Below are 27776 nucleotides of genomic sequence, written 5' to 3' on the forward strand. Positions count from 1 at the left end.
AGTTGGACCATTTTATCTCGTTGGCAAACATGTGCCGAGATGAGCAGCTTTTCACCTCATATTACGAATCCATTTTCCAACAACAAGAAGCGAGACAGAACCCAGAGAATGTATAGCAGCCGGGTGATGGCGAAGTCTATCCTGAAGGCGAAACCCAGCCGGGTGAGCATGGGTCAGGGGGGTCAGCGGGGTCAGGGGGTCAAGGGAAAAACGACGGAGGAAGTTTTCACCTTATGTGGACAAGAGGACCATGACAAACAACCCACTTTTCGAGGAAGAACTTGCGGACGAGCTACAAGATGTTGATGACCTTCAGGATTTGGAGGGTTTGGAGGCATTGAAGAAGAATGGCATAAAGTTTACCCCGTTCAAGTTCGTCAGAAATGAGCTTCCCATGTGGAAGCCTGGTGATGTTTTTAAGCACAGAGATTTCTTTTATGACGTGTTGAGGCAGTACGCAATAATGTCAAGAAGGCGGGTGCACGTGAAAAGAAACGACGGCGACAAAATTCGTGCGATTTGTAAAGGGCAAGGATGTGATTGGTATGTGTACTTGAGGAAGCACGAAATACACAATGGTCATGATTATGTAGTGTTGAATATGCAACGCGATCACGCGCATACATGCTCTCAAGTATTGGATTCGAAGTGGCTGACGGCCAAGTGGCTAGGGGAACGTTATATGGAGAAGATCAAAGCTAACCCTCATATTCCGCTTGCAGCTATACGGCAATGCGTCGATGAAGATTTTGGCCTGAAGATAGGTAGGATGAAGGCATATCGGGCCAGAGAGCACGCAGTGGACGGCATTTTCGGCTCTGCGGCGTCCCAATACAGACACTTGTTCTACTATAAAGCCGAATTGGAGCCGACGCACCCTGAATCCAGCATTCATATACATTATGAGAATATGAGGGAATCTGGTGCCGTTGGACCGAGATTCATGAGGTTTTACTGCTGTCTAGGGCCACTGAAAAAAGGATGGAAGGAGTTATGTCGCCCGATTATCTTCTTCGACGCTTGTTTCTTGCGAGGGATGTACAAAGGCCAGCTAATGACAGCAATGGGGATTGATCCCAACAATGGCTGGTGGCCGATTGCTTGGGCGATGACTGAGGCTGAGAGTTATGTCCAGTGGAAGTGGTTCGTGGAGTACTTGGCCGATGACCTAAACTTGCATGCAAATAGGCCACGGTATGTATTTATGTCTGACCAACAAAAGGTAGGCCATCCGTTATTCCAATAATTTATCATGTACGTGATATGTGATTTACTTTTATTTGTAATTTGTTTAATAAATTATGTACTGAACTGTGATTTTGTGGTAATGTATTGTTGTGTTGCATCAGGGCCTTGCAAAGTTGCTTGCTGAGGAATTCCCACAAAGCGAGCATCGCTTTTGTGTTCAGCACATATACAACAATTTTAAGAAGAGATTTGTTGGTGAAGATTTCAAAGACCGGTTGTGGGAGATTGTCTCGAGTACCACCCTCGAATAGTATGTGGCTTTGATGGATGCTTTGCAAACCGAATATCTCAGTGCACACCAGTGGCTTTCTGGAGTAGCTCCCAAAGAAAAGTGGGTCAAGGCCTTTTTCTCTCCACACACCTGTTGTGATGTGATCCTGAACAACATCTGTGAGACATTCAATTCGAAGATTGCATTGGCTTGCGAGAAAGCAATTATCAGCATGTTGGAGGACATTCGAACAAGTCAAATGGAAAGAATTCAGATCAGAGGCCAATGGATCAAAAGCTACGATCACGCAGTCCCGCCTGTTATCAAGGAGCTTGTTGATAAGTGGTTCGCGAGGGCTTCATCGTGGAGGGCTACATGGAACGGACAGTCTTCGTACCAAGTGTCTGGGCCGTCTGGCCAATATGTTGTCAACATGCGCGATTTTACTTGTTCTTGCAGATTGTGGCAGCTAACCGGAATCCCGTGCACGCATGCTATCGCAACTATCAACAAGAATGGCGACGACGTGACGCGATTCGTTTCCTGATACTATTTGAAGTCAACAATGATCATGCTGTACGAGAATGTCCTCTACCCCATCAATGGGGTAGCCAGTTGGCTGAAGAGTACTGCGGATGGTTCAGTGGAAATGGCGCCCCCGAGGTCAAAGTGACAGCGTGGTAGGCCGAAGAAACTGAGACGTGAGGAGCCCCAGATTCGTCTTCATGCAGATGGAGGTGAGTTATTGCGTCGCACCTTCGTGATGAAATGTCGTTGGTGCGATCTAGAAGGTCATAATAGGAGGACATGCAGCAATGATCCTCGGACAGATGCCCGTTCTCAGGTTGGGGAGACTTCGCGTGAACATGGTGACAGTACTTACCTGAATCGTCAAACAATCCCCAACGCCAAGAGGTACTATGCAGTAAGCATATGCAACTATATTATGTAATTGTACACAGTGCTTAAGCATGTATACTTACTACACTATTAATTGTTGCAGCCTAATGTTTCGAATCCGAGACCAAACAGTCGGACAAGGACTCATCCTCAGAGATGCGGCCGCCACGGTGATCAAGATTGATGGCCTTTACTTATTAACGTTGGTTTGTTTCGGATGGGTTGAACAATTTGTGTCAATGATGATATGAATAGTATGATTTGTATGGTACAGACTATTTTGTAACAGACTAGTATTTTGGTGGAAGTAAAGTTCTGTGGAAAAATTTTGGTAGTGGTATTTTTGTGGATAGCGTACGTCGCTTTGTGATTTCAATCATATTTGAGTAACTTCATTTGTGATTTCAGTGATAGTTTGGTAGTATTCATTTGTGTACATGGTTTGTGATTTCAATCATATTTGAGTAACTTCATTTGTGATTTCAGTTTGGTAGTATTCATTTGTGTACATGGTTTGTGATTTCAATCATATTTGAGTAACTTCATTTGTGATTTCAGTTTGGTAGTATTCATTTGTGTACATGGTTTGTGATTTCAGTCATAGTTGTGTAACCTCATTCGTGCTTTCAGACATAAATGAATAGCAACAAAGCAAAGCGTAGTCGATCAGGATTTCAGTTTGTGATTTCAGAAATCAACCACGGAGTGAACACGACATAGCATTGTTATAACAGTAGAAAAATTACAATACATAAGAACAAGATTGTGATTTTTAAGCGTCGGAGAGTTGTTGCCATCTGACCAATTTTCACCGCCAATGCGTCACACTCTTCAATTTTCATACCCAGTTGTAGCTTCAAGTCTTCAAACTCCACGGTTTTCAAGCGCAATTTCTCGTGCAGCACACCTTCGAGTAGAGATTTGCTTCGAAGTTCAGCTTCGAATTGGTCTCGCTCAAGTTTCACTCTCTGAAAATAACTGTCTTGACTTGGGGATAGACTCGCATCAAACCATCAAAAAAACTTGCAGTCATCGTCCTGCATAATAATTTCTCATTAATCTTTACGCCAACAAAATTAATGGACAACACGATCAAAATACATGGTTTTAACGTCTACCCGGGTTAGCAGCCGTCCTAGATGTAACGAGCTCGGCCTCAAGATCGTGATTACACTTCACAATTTCTGGACGAGGCCAATTCCAATTGAAGCTTGAGCCGAACGATTGAGAAGAAGAAGAAGAAGACATTGCGTAACGACCTGAATTCAGTTCGACAATACAAAAATCAAATCGACCAAGAATTGCAAAAATAATTTTCAAATGCCCGACAGTAACCATACAACCAAAAAAAAATCAACCAACAATTGCAAAATAAAATTCCAACAGAAATCGCCTAAAACCCTCTTTGATACCCTAAATTCAGCAAAATCCAGATGAAATCCACTAAATTCGAGATCCCGAACGGCTGGCGAAGATATGAAATCCCCTAAATTGCCCGATGCCGAAGAAGGTAAAATTGCGTATACTGTTTTGAGAGGGAAATCAGAATTTGAGTAGAACTTGAAAGGGGTAGATGAAACGAAAATGGAGGGAAGAAATAATGAAACAAAATTGAAAAATATAAATGGAATTTTGATTACACAGGTGCTTGACAAGACCGCACCTGCAAATGCAGTCGTAGGGGTGCAGCCTAATGCAATCAAAAGGTCTAAACTGCCCTTCACCCCATTTGGGCATTTTCGTCCGAAAAATGGCTAAATATACATGATTTGTGATTATATGTTTTGTCAGATCCCTGTGGTGGTATTTTTAAAAGTTAGGGGCCTCTGATGTTACAAGGCGAAAAGTCAGGGCCTTTTGGTGCAGTTCACTCTTTTTATTAAACGGCTAAATATATATATTTAAATGTATAACATAAACATTATCTTTGATGAATCATTCTAGGGTTTTGATCTATGCAAAACTAGATTTAAATATAGAAACGCAGAAGAAAATCATACATATGTCATTTTTAGGTCATTGTTAGTTTATTTTTAGGTCATTCTAACAAAGGATGACCTAAAATATCTTAACATGACATCAAACCCGAATTTTATAATATGACTTAAAACTGTTTAATAATGACTCTCTGTGTTTTTAGTTAATTATTTATCATTAGATCACTTAATCCTAGTGCCAAGATTTGAGCTGCATTTCTGAATTTAAATGCATTCTTGTTTAGATCGATCACCCTCACATTCTAAATTACAAAAAAAAAATTGTGTCTAAGTATTCGTATCATATCGCCCTCATCTAATTTTGTATCTGCATCCATGTGACAGCTTATAATAAAATTAGATTCATAATTAAATTACTGATTTACTTAAAATATACTATTTGACTGTTAAATTTTAATGGAACTATGAATTTTGGGCAAAACATTTTGGGATAAAAAATTAATAGACTCTATGTACAGAACTAAAAATTGTTTAGGACAAATATTTAGGATCAATTTTAAACTTTAATATAATTTGAATATTAGTCTCATGGTCCCCACTTGTTGATTCAGCCACCAATTGCAAACATCAAATAATTTATGACTAATTGACAATACCAAAAGTAAAGTAGGACGCAATGATAATTGCTTAATGAACCGTTTATTCTAGTTTTCACAGCATGGTGGTTCTTTTTCATGGTTTTCATATTTTTATTTAGAGTAAATGGCTAAAAAAATTATAAAGATTACTTAAATTTTAATATTCTTTCTATTTCGAAAATAGTCAATTATATCATAACTTTAATATTTTTCTTAAGTGTCCCATAGCAAAAAATTTCATCATACAACGAATCTAAGTTTATCAATGTAATGCGTACATATATAAAAAAATTAAAGACATAATTAAATGGACATTTTTTAGATAGTAGAATGTTTTGTTCGCATGATATTTTTGTTTGCCAAAAACATACATAATTTCTCCTAAATCACAGACTATGGGACAGTTGAAAAAATTGTCAAAATTATGATATTATTGGTTATTTTTTAAAGTTGCGGGATTACTAAATTTTAACCAAATTTCATGGGTTTTTTTGCCATTTACCCTTTTATTTACAACTGTTGAAGATAGTGAAAAGCATGAGATTATAGAAAGCCTCTTATCAGCATATACATGATATACATCTGCATAGATTCAGCGGACCATCTGTTCTTTAAATGCTCCAAGACGTGGGCAGTGTAGGGCAGGATTCTGGAATGGCTTGGCATCTCGAGGAGATCAGTGACCATCAAGAGTGTGATTAAGTGGGCATGTCGGCAAACTAGGGGCTCAGTTATAGTGCAAATGGCAAAAAGGATTGCACTTATGGCTGCTGCCACACACATATGGAAAACACGGAACGCGGTCATCTTCAATGGGAAGACCTGGGATATTGCGAGGGTGATCTTTCAGATTAAGGAAGCCGCCTATAGTATTTTGATCTCACATTTCTCCCATGATCAGGTTGTTCTCCACCTCCCAGATAGATGATGATAGTGATTGTTTTTCAGGTGGTAGTACATTTTTGGCACGTCTTGAGTCATTCATCAGGGTACTCGTTTTCCCCTCGGGAAGTTTCCCATGGGGTTTTATTCCCAAGGGGTTTTAACGAGGCCCACCCACACTGGGTTACGATGGGTGCCTCAAGATGGTGCTCTCTTTGGGTGCTTCATTTTTGTTGATCTTTTGTATCTTCCATGGGTTTGCCCATATTTTGGTATGCTTAGTCTACTTGTTGGCTAGCCGTTGATGTTTCTCCTCGGGTATGCCCGAGAGTATGAAGTAAACGATAAGTTCTGATGATATTCTATTTATTTATTAATAAAAAATGATATACATCTACACAGATTAGTCTCGGGTTTGGATCCCCTGATATGGTTGATAGCATAATAGGGGATGTTGTTCCATACACAATTATTTTATTCTTAAATTATAATCTTGAAATAGTAATTTTTTAAATATAAAATATCCAAACCCAATTAGTCTCTTCACCCATTCTCAGTTTAATTTGAAGGATGATAGTTTTCTTTTTATTCATACAAAATACCAACAGAATTTTGAAGCAGACTGATGAATGAATGTGAACAGCACCCTGAGGCCATCCGCATCGAGACAGCGATGCAATCCTTCATCTCGTCCCTTGTCCCGTCCCGAAGGGAGAGCTGGAGCGCCAACGCCACGTGGTGAGCGCTGGCGCTAGGCGTGACGCCCACTCGCCGGCCCGCGAGTGGGTGTCGTCATACTGACGCAATAAATATATTTTTTTTAAAATAAATTCGATTTTCAGAAGAAGAAAAAAAACGGTAATATTATCGTTGAACGGTAAAAAAAAATTATTTTTTATTTGTTATCTTTTTTTATTCTATAAGTACTCTTATTTCATTCTCATTCTACACACAAACACACATCTATTCTTCTCAAATCATCTCTCTTTCCTCTCTAATTTCTGTCAAAATGTCCGGCGATGGAAACTCTGGCGACTTCGGTGGCTATGACTTGAACACGTTTGGCGACTAGGGGGGCATGTACAATTTCTTGGGTGCTTCCGGTTCTAGTTCATCGACGCCGGGCACCCAAGGCTCGTCGACGCCTAACACCATATTTTGATGTGGATACATACTCTCATCCCTCCGGCCCGAGGTATGGGCAATCGCATGGATTATCCCAAATTAGGCCACCCGCAACGCGTTACGCATGTGGCATGAGTCTCGTCCCTCTGTGACGAGACGGGCACGGGACGCGTTGCAGCGTCCCGTCCCGTCACCATCCCGCCGGATCCCCCGTCAAGCCGAAACGTCGCGCGAGACGTCTCGCCACGCGTTCCCGCGACGTGGTGCGCTCTGGGGCCATGCGTGACTCTCACTCGCCGGCCCGCGAGTGGGTTTCGTCACGCTGATGTAATAATTCATTTGTTTTTAAAATTCAAATTTAATAAAAAAAATTTAAAAATTTAAAAACGGTAATATTGTCGTTTTCGACCGTTTTCCTTTTTTTTTACTCTATAAATACTCCTATTTCATCCTCATTTCACACGCCAACACACATCTAATCCTCTCAAATCATATCTCTTTCCTCTCCAATTTTCATCTGAAATCATCTCTTTTATTCTTCCCCCAAATTTAATCGATCTAATGGATCCATATGAGCAAATGCAACGAATAATTAAAGAATCACTTGAAGAAGATCGATGCCGGGAGGCGGAGGAAGTCGCGCCGCCCCAAAGACGCTCCCGAACTTACATCCATCGTAACCAGTAGGAAGCCGCTGCAAGGTTAGTCCGCGACTACTTAAGTGATAACCCGGTGTGGGGAGATACCTACTTCCGTCGCCGTTTCCGCATGCGGCGACCACTATTTCTCCACATCGCAAATACATTGGCAGCCCGGGAAGAGTTCTTCCAAGAAAGGTTCAACGCTATCGGTCGTCCCAGCCACACGACGCTGCAGAAATGTACTGCAGCAATCCGTCAGCTTGCGACTGGACAAACGGCGGATGTGTTCGGCGAATACCTCCACATTGGAGAAAGCACTGGGAGAATGTGCTTGATCCAATTCTGCAAAGGCGTCCGGGCAGCCTTCACCGACGAATTTTTCCGGAAGCCAAGCACGACAGATTGCCAGTTCCTGCTCCGCCTTCACGAAGAAGTTCACGGATTCCCCGGGATGCTTGGCAGCGTCGATTACATGCACTGGCAATGGAAGAATTGCTCGGTGGCGTGGAGGGGGTCGTACACGAGCGGCCACAAAGGCACCCACCCCACCGTTATACTCGAGGCCGTCGCCAACTATCGGCTATAGATCTGGCATGCGTACTTCGGGGTCCCCTGCTCGAACAACGACATATACATGCTCCACCAATCTGACCTCTTCGCCGAAGTTTTGGATGGTAAAGCGTCGGCCATCAACTTCACCGCTAACAACCGGCGCTATAAAATGGGTACTATCTTGCTGACGGCATCTACCCGAAGTGGCCAACCTTCGTGAAGACGTGCACCAAGCCTGTGAACGCAAAGCAGACACTTTTTGCGCAGAACCAGGAGGCTGCTCGGAAGGATGTGGAGTGGGCGTTCGGGGTTCTCCAAGCGCGCTTCAACATTATCAAAGCTCCGGCTCGTACGTGGTTCATGGAGAGCATGGTCGACATCATGTATACGTGCATAATCTCGCACAACATGATTGTCCAAGACAAAGGACCCGAGACGGGAAATTGGTTCGACCCTGAAGCCCCCGGAAGCTCAACCGCAAGTAGTCCGCCTTGAAGTGGAGTGCATCCGTCTATACAAGAACGGTTGTCTATTCGGGCAAGGACACGTGACTCTACCGCCCACGCCCAACTCCAAGATGATCTAATGGAGCACATTTAGGCAAAATTTGGCGGAAGAAATTAAATTATGTATTTTAATTTTTTTTAGGATTTTTAATTATGTTTTGTTTTATTGTTTTAAGAATGTAATGTTGTAATTTTTATTTTATTTAATGAAATGTGTTTTTATTAATTGAATTTGTTGGAAATAAAAATAAAAAATGAAAATGAATTTAGAGCATCAAATTATACAGAGTTGAATGATCTGACGTGAATTTAGAGCATCAAATTATATAGAGTTATATTATGTCTTTTTTTATTTATTTTGCCAAGAATTTAATTATGTATTGTTTTTAAGTTGTAATTTTATTTTATTTAATGAAGTGTGTTTTTATTAATTGAATTTGTTGGAAATAAAAATAAAAAATGAAATTGAATGAATAGTAATTTAAGGGACGGATAAGAGATGAAGGGTTGCAGGTTCCGTCCCTTAATTAAGAGATGGAGTAAAAAAGTACAGTGAGGCCCATGAATAGTAATTTAAGGGGCGAATAAGTGACAGCGTTGCGGACGACCTTAGGGAGAATTTTCCGGATGAACCCACTCCGGAAGGAGCACGAGGCGGTGGAAGCTCCGGGGGTCACGCATTCGACGCTGAGGAGGAAGAGGAGGAGGAGGAGGAGGAGGATATAGGTTGTCATCCATACAGCCGCAAGGATACGATGACTCTGTTCAACGCTTGGGTCAGCGTCTCGTACGATCCCATCGTTGGGAATCAACAAACCTGCAAGTGTTTTTGGGAAAAGGTCACTGACGCCTACAATGACCTTGAAGATGCGCTGCAGTCATTTTGACCGAGTCGACAGAGATGTCAAAAAAATTTGCGGGATCTACAGGAATGAAGTGGCGAATTACCAAAGCGGAGCCAGTGGAGCCAACATTCTGAGAGCGGCTTTGCGAGTCTTTAAAGACGACAGCAATAAAGAATTCAAACATGTCGATGTTCGGGAGTCGGTCAAAGACGTTAAAAGGTGGGCTGGCGGTGTCCAGTCCAGCACGGGCTCGAGCTCGAAACGCACGAAGCACACGGCGAGTGGCCAATACTCGTCTAGTGAGGTCGGGTCAGGCAACGCCTCACAAGAGGTTGAGGGCATGGCCATCGATGCAGGGGGCTCCTCCCGTTCACGCCGTCGGCCGCAAGGGACCAAGGCGACGAAGGTGGCTAGAGGGAGGAGGGGCCGAGGCGAATCAAGCCAGGCGGAATTAGTTTTTATAATTTATATAAAATTATGTAGCTTGAGTGCACCGTCACGATGGCTAACACTTCCCTCATGACGTCTCCCCAATATCAAGCCCATCTTGCCGGAATTGAGTATATGGCAAGACAAATTGGTATTCCGCCTCCAAGTAGCTTGAGTGCATCGCCACCTCCTTCGGGGGATGATTCGCCGATGGAGTAGTTTTTATAATTTATATAAAATTGTATTTTATATTATGTATTTTAATATTTTTTTAGGATTTTAATTATGTATTTTTTTAAGATTTTAAATTATAATTTTATTTTATTTAATGAAGTGTGCTTTTATTAATTGAATTTGTTGGAAATAAAAATAAAAAATGAAATTGAATGAATAGTTAAGGGATGAGATGGTTAAGAGATTGAGGGATGCATGTGAATCTGTGATGTCTCTTAGTTAAGAGATGAGGTGAAAAGTACAATAGAGCTCATGTATAGTGAAGAGATGAGACAGTTAAGAGATAGGGATGCGAATGGCCTGATAAAATAACAGCTAGCCAACTTGCTTGTCAACGAGACATCGAGTTGGATCGATATTAGGGATGCGGATGGCCTGATAAAGTAACAGGTAGCCAACTTGCTAGTCAACGAGGCATTGAGTTGGATCGATATTATTATTCCTTCAACACTGGGAATAATTGATTGCAAATATTTATTTTTAATATTAATACTCCGTATTTGTTAGTCTTTCATAATCCACACGCATCAACGTACACAAAATACTTACTTCCGAGAATGTGACAATTGATTGCAAATATTTATTTTTAATATTAATACTCCGTATTTGTTAGTCTTTCATAATCCACACGCATCAACGTACACAAAATACTTACTTCCGAGAATGTGACAATTGCTTTACAAATATCAACTAATACAGCCTACCCTTTCAAAAGCATTGAGAGTCTAATAAGTACATACATATAGAACTCCTATTACTTAATACGTGCGTGTCTGGTTTTTTTTTTTATCTTATACATATACATATACATTCTTCATCATTAAATTTTAAGTTTAGAGGAAATCATATGGAGTATATAGTGTATCAGTTCTTTTTTTTATGAATAATTATCCGTACATATTTAATTTGCTTAATCTGATAAGTACTTGTTGGCATGATCTCAGAGCTTAGTTGGATGAGGAGATAAGTGGGATATTTATTGATCAAATGGAGACCATTTCAAAGATAAGGTGTAATTTATCATACAATTGAGTATTGGGTTCTTATCACTTTATTGTTAATTATCAAAATAAAAAATTGGACAATCATCAATTTCTTTTGTATTAAAGGAACACAAATTTACTATGAATAAGCATTGAGGTTAAGTTTCTTAATTAGAACTAGTACTTCCTCCGTTTTATACTAGTTCCACAATAGTGGAAGCATTTCTTTTGGTCACAGAAATTAAGAAAAATTGTGGTAAGTGAGTTGAGTATAGAAAGAATAAAGTAGGAAATGAAAAAGGTAGAAAGATGAAAAGAAAGTAGGTGAGAAAAAATGTGTTGACTTTTACTAAAAAAATGAAATGACTCCACTACTGTGGAACGTGCCAAAATGACAAAATGACTCTACTACTATGGAACGAAGGAAGTATTATAAAACTTATATATGTGTGTATATCATAATGCTTAATTGATGTTTTTGTTTGTGGTTTATAATTTTTTGAGCTAGTTGGTAATCATGTGCACATATATGGCTGATATAATTAATGGATGAGTTTAATTATTTGTAATATTATGTCATGGGCACTTAAATGAACAAATTATATGTGCAACAACAACCGAAACAAAATCTAAATATCTAATTATCATCTAGGTCATTTCATAACGGACAATGGAAAACCTACAAAATTTAACTTGTATGACCATTAATGTTGATGAATCTTATCATAAGATTATTATTATTATTATTGTTATTATTATTATTATTATTATTATTATTATTATTATTTACTTATTTTCTTATCCTGAGTCAAGTAGAAATATAAGTTTCATTCTGATTATTTCTTTATTGATTCTTTCCGAAAATCTAAAAGACAGTTGAACCATATATGGTCTAGTAATTATAAATAAAGTCTTTGTATTCCTTCACAATTCAAGAAATACAATGTCTAGTTGATCATTTCTTCTCAAAGTTATCAATATTTTCTCGATTGCATTTATACCAATAAATGCAATCGTAGTCTTTTTCATCTACATATAAAACCCAACAAGTTAACTGAATGTGCAAAAATAATAGTAAATATTTTTTTCTCAAATAACTTTGCATTATATATGTAACATGCGAAAATGAATTAATATAGTTCAGATAATCTTGTTAATAAGATAATCCCACACAGTTGACAAACGTAACTCTAGACCATTAATAATTTTTAGAACCTTATCCCACTGAATTATTAAATTTTGATTAATTTGTATGTACTGACCTACTTGAAAAACTATCAATTATTTGTAATGGTTGACTTGGAATTTTTACGATTGAACTGTGCAAATTTGCTCTTAAAGTATAATAAATTGTGCAATATTAATCCTAATATGGGTTTTGGTTAGAAAATATAGTGCTAACTGATAATAACCAAAATTTAGTTTTCCTTCGTTGGTTCCTATTGTTTTCTGTTTTTTGTATTAATAGGATCACCAAAATAAGTGAAAATTTATCAATTTCTGTAATTTTATAATTTCATAAAAAAATCTAAATACCAAAATTAACATTTTTAAAATGTAGTGTTTGGAGATTACTAGTTTACTACATGTCAATGCACTATTCATGACTAAAATATATTTTGAAAAAACTCGTCAAATTCATGAATCGCGACATTAAAATAAACCCGTTTGAACCTATCTTTTCATATGAGGTAATTGTATTAGAGTAAAATCCAAATGCATATAAATATATGTATTGTGATTATGTCTTTTCTTTGTTATTCAAAGGTTTCTCTAATCAATTGGTTTTCCTAGTGACGAAGAAATGCATGATTATTTAAAAAAAATTATATTTATTTGAAAAGATCATATACAATTTCACCTACCTTCCAAACAATTAGGTTTCGTTTTTTGAAAACTCTACAACGGATTTCAATGCTATTCGATCTTTTTCTCACATTTTTCTTTTCTCATTTTCTCTCTGATGTAAAAATAGTCAAAGGGAAATAATAGTAGTAAGTTTTTTATCAATGAATATATAAATTAAGACCTGTAATCAAACTGGGATCATTTCTCCATTCAAAACGTTCACTATCCAACTTTTATTAAAATTGACAGACACATTTTTATGGGACGAGCTGTGTATAAAATTCAAAATTCAATAAAAGTATAGTAGGGAATATAAGAATATTTTAAAGGGGGTGTCATTCTTGTGGCTAATATTAAAATTTTTGTTGAGTACGCAAAATTATTATCTTGAGGTATTAAAACTTTTTTTAGATCATATAAAGACAAATAGGTAATTGGGAGGTGCACAGTGGCAGTGCGATGCAGCACCCGTTGTAGAGTGCGGGATGGAGAGTGCCGCGATCCTGCTGCAAGATTTTTTTATAAATTTGAATTTTTACTATAAATAATTTAATTTAATATCTTTTTAATTGATAACTATTTAAAATTAAAATAGAAATTGAAATTATTATTTAGGAAATTTATTTATGCAGTTTTTTAGTATATGTAATTTTCAAACTCTATAAACCAATACCAACAAATTTAACTTTATAATTTTTAATGGAGTGATTTGTTATTTATAATGTGATTCAATTTTTTATAATTAATTAGATAAATGGAAATATAAAATTTAAGGGAAAGGTATAGAAGAGATAAAGGTTATGGGAATTGTGGTTTGAGAAGAATGAAAGGTATAATGAGAGGTACCCATTGTAGATAACCTAAGGACAAGTACTGATTGTAAATATACGGTTAAAAAGACTTGGAACAAATAAAGTATCCTGTCTCAAAATCTCTAAGCTTCGTGAAGGGCTAAGTTGACTTAATCATTAACTCAATTATGTGTATTAAGGAGTAAGCACGAAGACTTTATCGCTATAGTTAGTTATCAATCAAGCGTCACGAACTTACGACATTCTTGCATTTTTTCCGCACACCCAATTCTCTAATTTATTTACTTAATGTTCATTTTAACGCTATATACTAAACATATTTAATGTTCAGTAATGATCGATGCATTATATATCTATGTAAGATCCGAACTCCAAATAGTTAGTGTTGTAATTTGGATCAAGAACTCGATCGAGATCAGCAACAAGATGATGTAAAAATCATGGATTAAATATGCCCGGTCAATGGATTTTGACCAAATAATAAATGTGACGAGACATTTAATTTTGTGAAATTAAATGACATAGCGTCGTTCTACATTTTACGTAGGTAAATGTAGTATATTCACTTTCTCAAATCCGATTTCCGGTGAGTGAGAAATAGTGGATTAAAGTTGGGCATAATTAGCTTTTAATTAAAGCTTAGAGTTGGAGCTTAGGGAATAATTAACTAAGTGTTAATTATCCCACATTGGAGGATTAACACATCTTTAATGTGTATAAATTAAGTGACTTTATGTTACTTAATAATTATAGTGGACCAAGATGGGTGAAAGAGCCCACACGCGCGCACACGCGCGCGCCGCCGCCGCCCGCCCGCCCGATCTCGATCTCGATCTCGATCTCGATCTCGATCTTGACAATTGGTCTTTGGGTGGTCTTTGGGCTTGGTGCTTGGCCCAAACTATTCTTTTTGGACCACCGCCGAGTCAGCAATCCAAGTGGCTTGACACGTCGTCAAGCGATGCACAGTCACGGTTGCCACGTGAGAAATCCACACGCTCCACACACGGGTGGCACATTCCAGCCACACGCCTGTAACCGACGTCGGTTACGTTTTTGCCATGATGAGCCTTCAATGGCTGGTTGACCCTGCATGGTGGTTGGCCTATAAATAGGCTAGCCATACCACTGCACAAGGATATACACATCTACAAGCATCTGCATAAGCTCTCTCCCTCTCTCTGCATTGTCCTTCTGTCGAAGCTCTGCCCTCTCCTTCATCCAGTTCGCCGGAGCTCTACTGATTGCGGTGCTGCATCAATAGAGACGTAGCTGTTTTACCTTTGGGGACGACACGCCAAACCGAAGAGCACTACCGGGGCGTATCTCGTCTTGCGGGAAGAGGCCTCCTCGACTCGGCTAATCACACTGGTTTAGTAGTTTCGATTATACGTTGTAATTTTAAGTTCAGTTCTTCCTTTTCTTTCTTTTGGGTTGTATTACGCCCGGTAGTTATCTTTGTAATCCCATAAACCAACAATCGCAAGACGAGATAACTTGCCTTTGAAGGAATTTGGACTTCTAAACTGAACTAAAACTTTCGAAATATTAAACACCTTTGCTGGAGATGTCTACCGACTCCAACACCGCCGCTGCCATCACCGCCGCCGCCATTCCCTCCACCATGGCGACCACTGGACCGGTCAACACTTCATCGGCTCCCTCGATGATGCCAACTCCCGGCTTCCCAGCTGCCTCATCCACCGTCCCTTGGGTTTGGGACAACCCCTTCGGGGCGTCCACTGGTTCCACCTTTGGTGGTTCGGTTGGTTCCACTTTTAGTGGTTCCTTCGGATCCTTTAATGGATCGAGTGTTGGTGCCTTCGGGCTCAATACTAGTGTTGGATCTTTCGGGATCAACACGAATGCTGGGGCCTTCGGGTCTCATGCGGGTGCTAGTCCCTTCGGGGCTGGTACGACCATGGCGGGCTCTATGCCCAACATGAATGGTGGGGGCTCTATGCCCAACCAAGTTATTGGCTCCTTCGGGGGCAACGGAATTGGTTCCTTCCAAGGACCAACTGCGGCACCTTTGGCACCAAGAATGATGCCACCTGCCGAGAAGCCACCAAAGTTTGGAGGATCTGACTTCAAGCGGTGGTACCAGAAGATGTTGTTCTACTTGACAACATTGGGCGTCGCCAACTTCCTCACGGAGAACGAGCCGCCCGCACCAAGCGACCAAGAGACTAGGCTCGAAGTCATGGCAGATTATGAAGCTTGGAGGAAAGGAGATTACCTTTGTAAAAATTTCATTCTAAGTGCTTTAGATGATAGTTTGTACAATGTATACTCCAATGTAACCACATCTAAACAAATGTGGGAAAACCTAGAAAAGAAGTATAGCATAGATAATGCTGCTGGGACGGAACAAGTTGTAGCATCCAAGTTTATGGACTACAAAATGGTCGACTCTCGACCCGTCATGGAGCAAGTCCAAGAGCTCCAAATGATCATCCACTCATTAGTGGCTGAAGGGATGACCTTGCCCGATAAATTCCTAAGGTGCACGATCATTGACAAGCTCCCTCCAAGTTGGAAGGACTTCAAGAGTTATCTCAAGCACAAGCGAAAGCAGATGACCCTTGAAGACTTGATCGTGAAGTTGCGCATTGAGGCCGACGTGCGCAAAAGTGATCAGAAGGCTAAAGGCTTCACCCCAAATGAAGCCAAAGCCAACCTGTTGGAGCGGGGCGGTCCCTCCAACAAACGCCCTCGCCCAAACCGTCCAAACGACAAAGGGAAGGGAAAGCAGCCTTCAAAGAAGTTTGAAGGCGACTGCTACAAGTGTGGCAAACCAGGCCACTTTGCTAAAGACTGCCGCAGCAAGAAGAGAAAGCCGGCTGCCCACGTCGTTGAGAAGGAGTTCAAGGACTGGGATGAGAACGACCTCATTGCTGTGGTCACTGAAGAGGTCAACCTTGTTAACAACAACAAGGGTGGCTGGTATATTGATACCGGCGCTACTGCACATGTTTGCGCAGATAGGAGTATGTTCTCCACCTACAACAACGTTGAAGGGAGAAAGATAAACATGGGGAATCAAGCCTCGTCTGAAATCCTCGGAGTTGGTGATGTAATCCTCAAGATGACGTCTGGCGTCTCAATCACCTTGAAGGATGCGCTGCACGTTCCGGACATCCGGAAGAACCTAGTTTCAGGATCAATACTAGTGAATAAGGGTTTTAAACTTGTATTTGAATCCGATAGGTTTGCATTGTATAAGTTTGGGAAGTCCCTCGGAAAAGGTTATGTAACCGACGGACTTTTCAAGCTTAGTGTAGCAACACTGCGTGTTCCAAAGCCACTGGCTAATAAGAATAAAGCATCTACTTCCTCTTATTTGATTGAGTCTTCAAATTTGTGGCATTGTAGATTGGGACATGTGAATTCAAAAGCTATTAAAAGATTAGTGAATTTAGATTTACTAAAGGCTAATGAATTGGATACCCAAGATAAATGTGAAATTTGTCTTGAAGCAAAAATGACTAAGTTGCCGTTTCACTCGGTTGAATGAAGCATAAAACCCCTTGAATTAATTCACACGGACGTATGTGATTTAAAGATGGTGCAAACTAGAGGTGGTAAAAAGTACTTTATCACTTTCATAGATGATTGCACAAGATATTGCTACATTTATCTTTTAAGAAGCAAAGATGAAGCAATAGAGGCGTTCAAAAATTATAAGAACGAAGTTGAGAATCAACTTGGTTGTAAAATCAAAATGATTCGAAGCGATAGAGGAGGCGAATATGTAGCCCCGTTTGAGGAGTTATGCAACGCAAGTGGTATAATTCATCAAACAACTGCTCCATATTCACCACAATCTAATGGTGTTGCAGAACGCAAGAATCGAACTCTAAAAGAGATGATGAATGCACTGCTACTCAGTTCAGGATTACCACATAACATGTGGGGGGAAGCTGTTTTGACAGCAAACTATATCTTGAATAAAATCACTCTCAAAGGAAAAGATGTTACTCCTTATGAGTTGTGGAAGGGAAGGAAGCCATCCTACAAATACCTCAAAGTGTGGGGGTGTTTGGCAAAGGTGATGGTTCCTCCGCCCAAAGAAGTTACAATCGGACCTAAGACGGTTGATTGCATCTTCATTGGATATGCACTTAACAGTAGTGCATATCGATTTGTTGTTCACAAGTCTGAAATATCGACTATCACAGTAGGAACAACAATTGAGTCGAGGAATGCTGTATTTCTCGAAAATACCTTTCCTTGCAAAGATAAGGAAAATGTATCAACCAATTCTGAGACAAGAATTGAAGAAGCCACTAGTTCTAAACAAGTGGAAGAAGAAGCCACTAGTTCTAAATCAACAGATGCGGAACCTGAATCGCGCAAGCGTGCAAGGCCCGATCCAAAAGATACAGTACTAAGACGTGGTAATAGAGTCAGAACACCAAAAACTTTTGGTCCTGACTACATTGCTTTCATGTTGGATGAAGAACCAACATCGATAAAAGTAGCCTTTGCTGGCCCAGACGGGCTGCATTGGAGAGAAGCTGTTCAAAGCGAAATTGATTCAATTTTGCTAAACCACACATGGGTGTTGGTTGATTTGCCCGAAGGTGCTAAACCTTTAGGATGCAAATGGGTTCTTAAAAGAAAGTTTAAGGCCGATGGAACAGTTGATAAGTATAAAGCCCGATTAGTAGTAAAGGGTTTTAAACAAAAAGAAGGACATGACTTCTTCGATACCTATTCACCTGTAACAAGGATTACATCTATACGAGTGCTTCTCGCTATTGCTGCATTGCACAATCTTGAGATTCATCAAATGGATGTAAAGACCGCGTTTCTAAATGGTGAACTAGAAGATGAAATCTATATGGAACAACCCGAAGGGTTTGTTGTACCTGGACAAGAGAAAAAGGTATGCAAGCTCGTGAAATCCCTATATGGATTGAAACAAGCGCCATTGCAATGGCACTTGAAGTTTGATAATGTGATGTTATCAAATGGGTTTAAAATCAACGAGTGCGACAAATGTGTCTACATCAAGAGCACTAATAACGGTCATGTTATAGTGTGTCTCTACGTTGATGATATGTTAATCTTGGGTAGCAACACTCAAGTAATTAACGATACAAAGGCCATGTTAAAGAGAAACTTTGACATGAAAGACATGGGTCTAGCCGATGTAATTCTTGGAATGAAGATTCTAAGAACGAATGATGGAATCATCTTAACACAATCACATTATGTTCAGAAGATATTGAATAAATTCAAAGCCTATGATGGCGCGCCGGTTAAGACTCCAATTGAACTCGACGTTCACTTGAGCAAAAACAAAGGCGAGCCCGTTGCACAAGAAGAGTATGCACGGGTCATCGGGTGCATTATGTACTTGACTAATTGCACTCGACCTGACATTGCTTGTGCCGTGAACAAGTCAAGTCGTTACACGAGCAATCCAAGCAAAGAGCATTGGAGAGCTCTTGTGAGGGTTTTGAGATATTTAAAACACACTCAAAATCTTGGGCTACACTTCTCGAGATACCCCCCGATACTTGAAGGGTACTGTGATGCCAATTGGATATCCGATAATAGAGACTCACTTTCGGCAAGTGGATACGTCTTTACTATTGGGGGTGGTGCTGTATCGTGGAAATCCACAAAACAGACATGTATAGCCCGATCAACAATGGAATCGGAGTTCATTGCCTTGGATAAGGCTGGTGAGGAAGCCGAGTGGCTTAAGAACTTCCTTGAAGACATTCCATGTTGGTCTAAGCCAGTGCCACCAGTGCTGATTCACTGCGATAGCCAAGCGGCTATTGGAAGGGCAAACAATGGTTTCTATAACGGTAAGTCTCGACATATACGTCGACGACATAACACCGTGAGACATTTGATCACAACAGGGGTGATTACAATTGACTATGTGAAGTCAATAGATAATCTAGCGGATCCGCTAACCAAAGGGTTAAACCGTGATCAAATGAATAAGTTGCTAGAGGGAATGGGTTTGAAATCCACAAACTAAAGAATTGTCATAGTGGTAACCCAACCATGATGACTGGAGATCCCAAGAACTTGGTTCAAAGGGACAACTAAGCTATGAGAGTTCATGGAAAAACACTCAAACTATATCTATTCCCTAGAGAGCAATAGAGTGTTGGAGAGCTTGCCTCGTGGTAAAGGCTAAGTCTATGACTTTTAATGGTTCTTAAGGATCTCAAAGAGATGAAATTCTCAAAGAGACCAAGTATGGCAAGGTACTTGACTAAGAATCACCTATGTAAGTGCGAAGTGTGGTCGCTTCATAAAAAAAAACGCACTTATGAATCCAAAGTGGTGTCCAAGACCGCAATGGACACAAAACGTGAGAACGGATGAGGTTGAGGTGTTTAAGTGTTAACACCATTGTCTCGGTGCACGCCGTGGGGGATTAGTTCAAAGCATCGCGCTACTAAGCCGTCTGTGTATCCGATGGTGTCGACTATGGAGGGTTCAAAGTCAACAACTACCTATCCTTATGCTAATATACCTCTCGAGGGTTGAGCTTGTGTCTGCATGCATATGCATTTGGCTATTTCCACTCATGTGGGGGATTGTAAAAATCATGGATTAAATATGCCCGGTCAATGGATTTTGACCAAATAATAAATGTGACGAGACATTTAATTTTTTGAAATTAAATGACATAGCGTCGTTCTACATTTTACGTAGGTAAATGTAGTATATTCACTTTCTCAAATCCGATTTTCGGTGAGTGAGAAATAGTGGATTAAAGTTGGGCATAATTAGCTTTTAATTAAAGCTTAGAGTTGGAGCTTAGGGAATAATTAACTAAGTGTTAATTATCCCACATTGGAGGATTAACACATCTTTAATGTGTATAAATTAAGTGACTTTATGTTACTTAATAATTATAGTGGACCAAGATGGGTGAAAGAGCCCACACGCGCGCACACGCGCGCCGCCGCCGCCGCCCGCCCGCCTGAGCCCGAGCCCGAGCCCGTGCACGTGCTCGTGGTCGCGGTCGCGGGCCTCGGGCCTCGGGCCCGAGCCCGAGCCCGATCCCGATCCCGATCTCGATCTCGATCTCGATCTCGATCTCGATCTTGACAATTGGTCTTTGGGTGGTCTTTGGGCTTGGTGCTTGGCCCAAACTATTCTTTTTGGACCACCGCCGAGTCAGCAATCCAAGTGGCTTGACACGTCGTCAAGCGATGCACAGTCACGGTTGCCACGTGAGAAATCCACACGCTCCACACACGGGTGGCACATTCCAGCCACACGCCTGTAACCGACGTCGGTTACGTTTTTGCCATGATGAGCCTTCAATGGCTGGTTGACCCTGCATGGTGGTTGGCCTATAAATAGGCTAGCCATACCACTGCACAAGGATATACACATCTACAAGCATCTGCATAAGCTCTCTCCCTCTCTCTGCATTGTCCTTCTGTCGAAGCTCTGCCATCTCCTTCATCCAGTTCGCCGGAGCTCTACTGATTGCGGTGCTGCATCAATAGAGACGTAGCTGTTTTACCTTTGGGGACGACACGCCAAACCGAAGAGCACTACCGGGGCGTATCTCGTCTTGCGGGAAGAGGCCTCCTCGACTCGGCTAATCACACTGGTTTAGTAGTTTCGATTATACGTTGTAATTTTAAGTTCAGTTCTTCCTTTTCTTTCTTTTGGGTTGTATTACGCCCGGTAGTTATCTTTGTAATCCCATAAACCAACAGATGAAACTATTGAAAGTATTAACACACACTTTAGCAACAGAAAACTCACTCTCTTTTATTTCTCAAGAATTGAAGTGTATCGAATTACAAAGATTGATTATAATAGTTGTAGCTAAACTCTATTTATACTACACACATGCACAAGTGAAGAAGAGCTTCACTTCTTGTTGTAACCGTCGCATCATGGAGATTCCAACGGCTATATTTTTGTAACCAACTTTTGCTCACTTCTTGATCATCTATGCTACGCTCCACCTTAGCTCCATGCACATACATCCGCTATCTCTCGACCAATTTCTATAACAATCTCCACCTTGGTCGGAGCATAGCACAAACTCAAAAAACTGTTGCCCGCAAGTTCACCAACTTGCAACAATACTCAAACTTTTCTTTCTTAGTGGCTTAGTTAGCATATCAGTCGGATTATGTGTTGTATCTATCTTCACCACCTTTACTCTTCCACTTTCCACCTCATCTCCGATGAAGTGCAGCCTCACGTCGATGTGTTTACTTCGTTCATGAAACATTTGGTGCCTTGCTAAACAAATTGCACCGCTGTTATCAGTGTATGGCCACTGCCTTCTGTTCTATCCCGAAATCAGAGATATGCCCTTTCATCCATTACTTTCTTTCACGGCTGAAGTCAGAGCCATATACTCGGCCTCGGTTGTTGATAAAGCTACTACATTCTGTAGGCTTGACTTCCAACATATAGCATACCCAAACAGTGTAAACACATAGCCCGTTTGTGACCTTCTTGTGTAAAGATTAGCTGCATAATCTGAGTCACAAAATTCAACCAGAGGCTCCTCCTCAGCTCCACCATCTCTAGTGAATAGAATCCCCAACTTATCAGCTCCCTTAAGATACCTCATAGTCCATTTTAGTGCACTCCAGTGTTGTCTTCAATAACCGGCCATGTATTTGCTGGTAGTGCTTATGGCATGAGCTATATCTGGCCTTGTACATATCATCATGTACATCAAGCTCCCTACTATATTTGAATAAGGGATTAACTCCATCTCTGCTGCTTCTGCCTCAGTTTGAGCTTTCTGATCCTTGCACATCTTGAAATGCATTGCCAGAGGTGTTGAGGTGCTCTTTGTATTATCAGTCTTGAATTTCCTCAATGTCTCCAGAATATAATCAGTCTGAAATAACCACAGCTTTCCCTCCTTTGTATCTCTGATTATATCCATTCCAAGGATCCTTTTAGCAACTCCAAGATCTTTCATTTCAAAATCTGCCTTGAACTGAGCTTTCACCTTTCTGATCTCAGCAATGTCGTTCGTGTCCTCGGCGGGAGGATACGTGGTGGTGTGGTTCATGATCTGGTTCTCGCTGGCGACATTCGTGTCGTGCCAGTACTGGATGAGCACGATGTTCAACAGCAAGACCATAGGGACGGTGAATGGGACAGCCGCCGGGTGGGGGAACATGGGAGGCGGCGCCACCCAGCTGATCATGCCGGTGTTGTACGACATCATCAAGAAGACGGGGTCCACACCTTTCACCGCGTGGAGGATCGCATTTTTCATTCCAGGGTGGCTTCATATAATTATGGGGATTCTGGTTATGACATTAGGCCAAGACTTGCCTGATGGAAACCTGAGCACCCTCCAGAAGAAGGGGAATGTTGCCAAGGACCAATTTGGCAAGGTCTTGTGGTATGCTGTTACCAACTACCGGACATGGATCTTCGTCCTCCTCTACGGCTACTCCATGGGTGTCGAGCTGTCCACTGACAACGTCATCGCTGAGTACTTCTACGACAGATTTGATCTGAAGCTCCACCTCGCCGGTATTATCGCTGCCACTTTCGGGATGGCCAACCTCCTTGCTCGTCCCTTTGGCGGATTTGCTTCTGATTATACAGCCAGATATTTCGGAATGAGGGGCAGATTGTGGACGCTTTGGATCCTCCAGACGCTTGGCGGTGTCTTCTGTCTTCGGTTGGGAAGGGCAGATTCTCTTCCTCTGGCGGTCGCCTTTATGATCATCTTCTCCATCGGAGCGCAGGCTGCCTGCGGAGCCACCTTCGGAGTCATCCCTTTCGTGTCTCGGAGATCGCTCGGAATCATCTCTGGGCTGGCCGGGGCGGGAGGAAACTTCGGATCAGGATTGACACAGCTGCTGTTTTTCTCGACTTCGAAATACACGACAGAGGAGGGATTGGAGTACATGGGGATAATGATAATATGCTGCACTCTGCCGGTCATGTTAGTGCATTTCCCGCAGTGGGGAAGCATGTTCCTTCCTCCCAACAACAAGGCTTCCGAAGAGCACTACTACACCTCCGAGTATACAGAGGAAGAGGTCCAGAAGGGAATGCACCACAACAGCCTCAAGTTCGCCGAGAACAGCCGCTCCGAGCGCAGCAGCCGCATCGCCTCCGCCCCAACCCCACCCAACGCTACTCCCAACTATGTTTAATCGCATGTAACAATCAACAGTTTTAATAAATACATTACATTTTCCCTGTGATCAATGGTTCCATTGATCAAATATGGATCCAAATTTTCAAATTCCTGTACTGTAGTAAAGTCCATTTTCACTGTCTGCATATTTCTTGTTATTTACAAGTCAGATAATAAATACATAAGTATCACAGAAATCGATGCATTACATAATTAAATTAGTATCTTGAAACGTACCAAACTTTTAACTTATCAACATTTATGATCTCTATATATAATGTAATGAAAAAACACAACCCAGAAAGTTACAGCAAAGTTTAAGTATGCAACTAGACAACTCACTTCATAACTCTAGGATTTCTGTCATTTGTAATCAAATATAGATATGGAACACATACGAATCTCGACATAGCAGGCATAAATATGCACCTTCTACGGATTAAATTCGGACTTGGCTAGTTTTCTACAGCACGCTATAATCAACACAGATACATGAGCGACCAGCATAATGAGTAGTCTTTACAGAAATCACCTTCCACCTTTTCACCTTCTTGGAACAGGTTTATAGAGCACAACAGTGACAAATTTTGAACGGAAGCGATGTGAAACACCAAGCGCCACCACCGATCTTGGAGGTTCTCTGTTCTCAATGTACAGATGATTTAGAGTGACATTCTGTGGAGATGGGAGGGGTGGTCCACAAGGATCACTATTCTTTTTGTAGTTTAGCAAGGTATGTTGCAGGTGAGGGGGTAGCGTAGGTGGTTCTCTCCCGTCATTGTCACTTCCAGGGTAGACATTGTTGTAACTTGCTTCTGGCGAGTTAGGAACATCAAATCCAGCAACACTCACTTGATCCTGTAAAAGAATCACATTTAAAGAGCAGTTCGTTTGGTCAGATAACATGACACCTGTTTCTCAACTTACTTGATCTTCTCCATATTGATTGTTCATTGTATCTTAACAGAGACCGCAGAGCCTGCAAGTATCAAAATGATGTTCCATGAGCATTTAGAATTAGATCCCCTAAGATGGTTGATATATCAATAAAACATTGCTATGCAATATATAGCCCAAATTTTACCTCTGAATCTCAATTAATCATTTGGGTTTTTTATAGGTATAATGCATTTTAAAATAAATGGAGAAGTACAAGTTTGGCATCTATTTATGGGCTGTAGCAAACTTGTATTTACCTCAGCAACAATTGCAAAGATGAGATCCTAGAATCAGATCGAATTTAGCAAATAAGAGCATACTTTCATATCCTTAATTATAGAGTAAACAATGTTTTGAAAGAATCGGGCCACAAGGAGTACACTTATTATATAGAATCATAGATAGTATTCAGTTGGTTCAACAAGTAGGAATAACATATTTGGGTCAATGGGTCTTTAAAGTTGTCGATCTATATCAAATTTATCAATCAAGGCGAGCTCATGAAAAGGAAAAAAGATGTCACAGAAGTACTCCAAAATTACATTCAGCACAAGACACATTTTTCCTATTCATTCAGGAGAGCAACACAAACTCAATTAAATTATCCATAATTCTAATGTGCAGCTATCATATTACCTACTTTTAGGCCCTTCTTGGTGTGATGGAATGGAATGAAGGTAGGAATGAAAAGCCAATTTCTTTCATTTTCATTCCATCGTACAAAATAAATGAATAGAATGGAAATAGGAATCATACCATTCCATCATTCCATTTCATCATACCAAGAAGGGCCTTATAGTTTTAACATTACAATTGTAATTCACCTGTGCCTGGTGCACGTAGTCGCGTCTTGATAAATTTCATCACTTTAAAAAGCAGGATATAATCTGATATCTGGTATCATCTAGGATTTAAATCATCCACGGTGATAGGAGAACTCAATAAATACAACACAAATTCTATAGGATAAGCGTATTGAATGTGTATGGTAATGTTTGATAGTATTCAAGTATTATACTTAGATAGCACATAGTATCAAATCTAGATCATATATTGTGTTCATGATCAAGCTACAAAGAACAAACACAACACTTGGCGGATAAACACAGTAAACTAATGACATGTAAGGGAAGATTATGTAGTACTCCTATAACTCAACATCATTTACATTATAGCCTTGGTTGAGCCTTAACATTCTAGAAATATGATAACGTGATATCCAGAAATATCAGCATCCATTAACCTATCAAAATGCCACAAACACACGCATACACACATATAGAGGATACACATATAAAAAGCAAATCAAACAACCTAGTCCAGATAAACAAATCACAAGGAACTACTGCCAAATAACCGCTTAATTAGAAAACTATTGAGATCAAATGTAGATAACCCAATCACGGAATCAGTATGAACCTGATAAAACTAGGCTCGGCCTCTTCAATTCACGATCAACTGCGACAATCAACTTCTGCGCTCAGTAAATAATGCAAAATAGGGTGGGAAAATTATAAATAAATTTCCGACAGAAAAAATTATCCATACAATTAATGTATCTCATTATAAATTAAGACGATAGAGAAATCCCTCTCAGCAATAATTTCAAGATGCCGAGAAATTCAATACAAAAAAATGAAGGAAATAATAACAAATTCTCGAAGAGTAGCTTCATTTGTGTGCATATAACTTCAAACCCCTCAACCAACCAAAAAAATGATAAGAAAATCGCCAAAGAAAGCTAAGATTTCATAAGAATTGCAAAAAAGGAATGACATAAAAAGTGTTTCAAGAGATTGGATAGAAATTACAAATAAAATTAGCAATTGAAAGTTTCTTACCAAGTGAAATCCTCTAATAGATTCAATTGAGTACTGATTATGTATGAAATCTCAATGCTGCCGTTTACGAGAGAATCACATTTATTTTGCTTATCTGAATGAATTCTTCTGTATCTGTTTCTAATTTTCTGTACTAAATTGATTAAAAAAATTGTTTTCGTTGCGGAGACAGAATAATTGGGCCAAAAGTAGGTGAAATTATGTGAATTAGCAGCACGCCCATTAGATTGGGCTGATGTGTCGTATACATGCAGCCCAAACTAAATTGGAAAATTAGGTGAAATCAATTTTGTCCGATTTGATTACATATGAATAAAAAGGCTCTAAAAGGTTATGCATAAATTGATGTTATCTTTCAATGCTTTACCTCAAATAAAACCTGTGACCTTTTAACATATACTACTCCGTCCACCAAAATTCGTCCCAGTTTGACCGGGCACGGGTTTTAAGAAATGTAATGGAAAGTGGGTTGAAAAAGTTAGTGGAATGTGGGCTTGACTTTTATATATTAGTTTTATAATAAAATGTGAGTAGGAATGAGTTAGTGGAATGTGGGGTCCACTACCAAAAATGGTAAAAGTGAAATGGGATAAATTTTGGGGGACGGACGAAAAAGGAAAGTTGAGACAAATTTTCAGGGACGGAGGGAGTAGTTATGAAGATTTTATTGAGATTAGATAAATATATGTGCCACATAATGTACCAAATTTCAGATGTGCATAACCAATTAGGTGTTTTAGAATTTGGACTTTAAATTTGGGTTAATTGTCCAATCGATTAGAAAAAAATTGGACTAATAGTCTAACTAATCAGGAAAAAGTTCAAATCCTCCAAGGCTCACCTTGAAGGATTCGAGGGAGAGTGTTGTCAATTGAAACTAAATACTCCCTCGTTCCATAAAAATATGGACACTTTCCTTTTCCCCCCGTCCCATAAAAATAGCCATTTCTATATTCATGGAAAGTTGTCCCCAACTCATTAGTCATAGACATCAATTCTTGTGTCGTTTCAAATGTCCTTATTTTTTGTGGGACGGATGGAGTATAAAAATACTATAACTATCTCATATCGGTGTT

The 27776-nt window shown here is 40.1% G+C and overlaps 3 protein-coding genes across 4 annotated transcripts; 2 read left to right on the forward strand and 1 right to left on the reverse strand.

Annotated features, from left to right (window-relative positions):
* Positions 1 to 250: 250 nt before the first annotated feature.
* LOC121772991 lies at positions 251 to 2143 on the forward strand. Its single transcript, XM_042170005.1, has 4 exons — positions 251 to 1222; positions 1350 to 1498; positions 1541 to 1859; positions 1919 to 2143. The coding sequence occupies exons 1-4, from the start codon at positions 251 to 253 to the stop codon at positions 2141 to 2143; spliced, it is 1665 nt and encodes a 554-aa protein (XP_042025939.1).
* A 79-nt stretch (positions 2144 to 2222) lies between these two features.
* Positions 2223 to 23936, forward strand: LOC121773007 (high-affinity nitrate transporter 2.1-like). Its single transcript, XM_042170006.1, has 4 exons — positions 2223 to 2374; positions 2463 to 2565; positions 22391 to 22466; positions 22762 to 23936. The coding sequence occupies exons 1-4, from the start codon at positions 2223 to 2225 to the stop codon at positions 23934 to 23936; spliced, it is 1506 nt and encodes a 501-aa protein (XP_042025940.1).
* Positions 23937 to 24162: 226 nt separating this feature from the next.
* LOC121760744 (SNF1-related protein kinase regulatory subunit beta-3-like) lies at positions 24163 to 26818 on the reverse strand. Of its 2 annotated transcripts, none has more exons than XM_042156378.1 (4): positions 26701 to 26818; positions 26279 to 26317; positions 24848 to 24899; positions 24163 to 24778 (listed from the first exon to the last, which is right to left on the reverse strand). In XM_042156378.1, exons 3-4 carry the CDS (start codon positions 24872 to 24874, stop codon positions 24464 to 24466), a joined length of 342 nt encoding a protein of 113 aa, XP_042012312.1. In that variant the 5' UTR covers positions 24875 to 24899; positions 26279 to 26317; positions 26701 to 26818; the 3' UTR covers positions 24163 to 24463. The 2 variants fall into 2 exon arrangements, with proteins under 2 accessions (XP_042012312.1, XP_042012304.1); XM_042156370.1 differs by having other exon boundaries at positions 26279 to 26333; positions 26701 to 26817.
* Between the last annotated feature and the right edge of the window lie 958 nt (positions 26819 to 27776).

This window comes from Salvia splendens, chromosome 2 (genome assembly GCF_004379255.2).
Source record: "Salvia splendens isolate huo1 chromosome 2, SspV2, whole genome shotgun sequence".
Lineage (NCBI taxonomy): Eukaryota > Viridiplantae > Streptophyta > Magnoliopsida > Lamiales > Lamiaceae > Salvia > Salvia splendens.

What these genes read in the sequence shown, in the direction of transcription:
- LOC121773007 (XM_042170006.1), top strand. Translation starts at nt 2,223, where the DNA reads ATGAAATGTCGTTGGTGCGATCTAGAAGGTCATAATAGGAGGACATGC. An exon ending in ACAATCCCCAACGCCAAGAG is followed by an intron (nt 2,375 to 2,462) that starts GTACTATGCAGT and finishes TAATTGTTGCAG; the next exon opens with CCTAATGTTTCGAATCCGAG. An exon ending in GCCTTTACTTATTAACGTTG is followed by an intron (nt 2,566 to 22,390) that starts GTTTGTTTCGGA and finishes AGTCCATTTTAG; the next exon opens with TGCACTCCAGTGTTGTCTTC.
- LOC121772991 (XM_042170005.1), top strand. Translation starts at nt 251, where the DNA reads ATGACAAACAACCCACTTTTCGAGGAAGAACTTGCGGACGAGCTACAA. An exon ending in TTATGTCTGACCAACAAAAG is followed by an intron (nt 1,223 to 1,349) that starts GTAGGCCATCCG and finishes GTGTTGCATCAG; the next exon opens with GGCCTTGCAAAGTTGCTTGC. An exon ending in TCGAGTACCACCCTCGAATA is followed by an intron (nt 1,499 to 1,540) that starts GTATGTGGCTTT and finishes CGAATATCTCAG; the next exon opens with TGCACACCAGTGGCTTTCTG.
- LOC121760744 (XM_042156378.1), bottom strand. Translation starts at nt 24,874, where the DNA reads ATGAACAATCAATATGGAGAAGATCAA. An exon ending in ATCAATATGGAGAAGATCAA is followed by an intron (nt 24,779 to 24,847) that starts GTAAGTTGAGAA and finishes ATTCTTTTACAG; the next exon opens with GATCAAGTGAGTGTTGCTGG.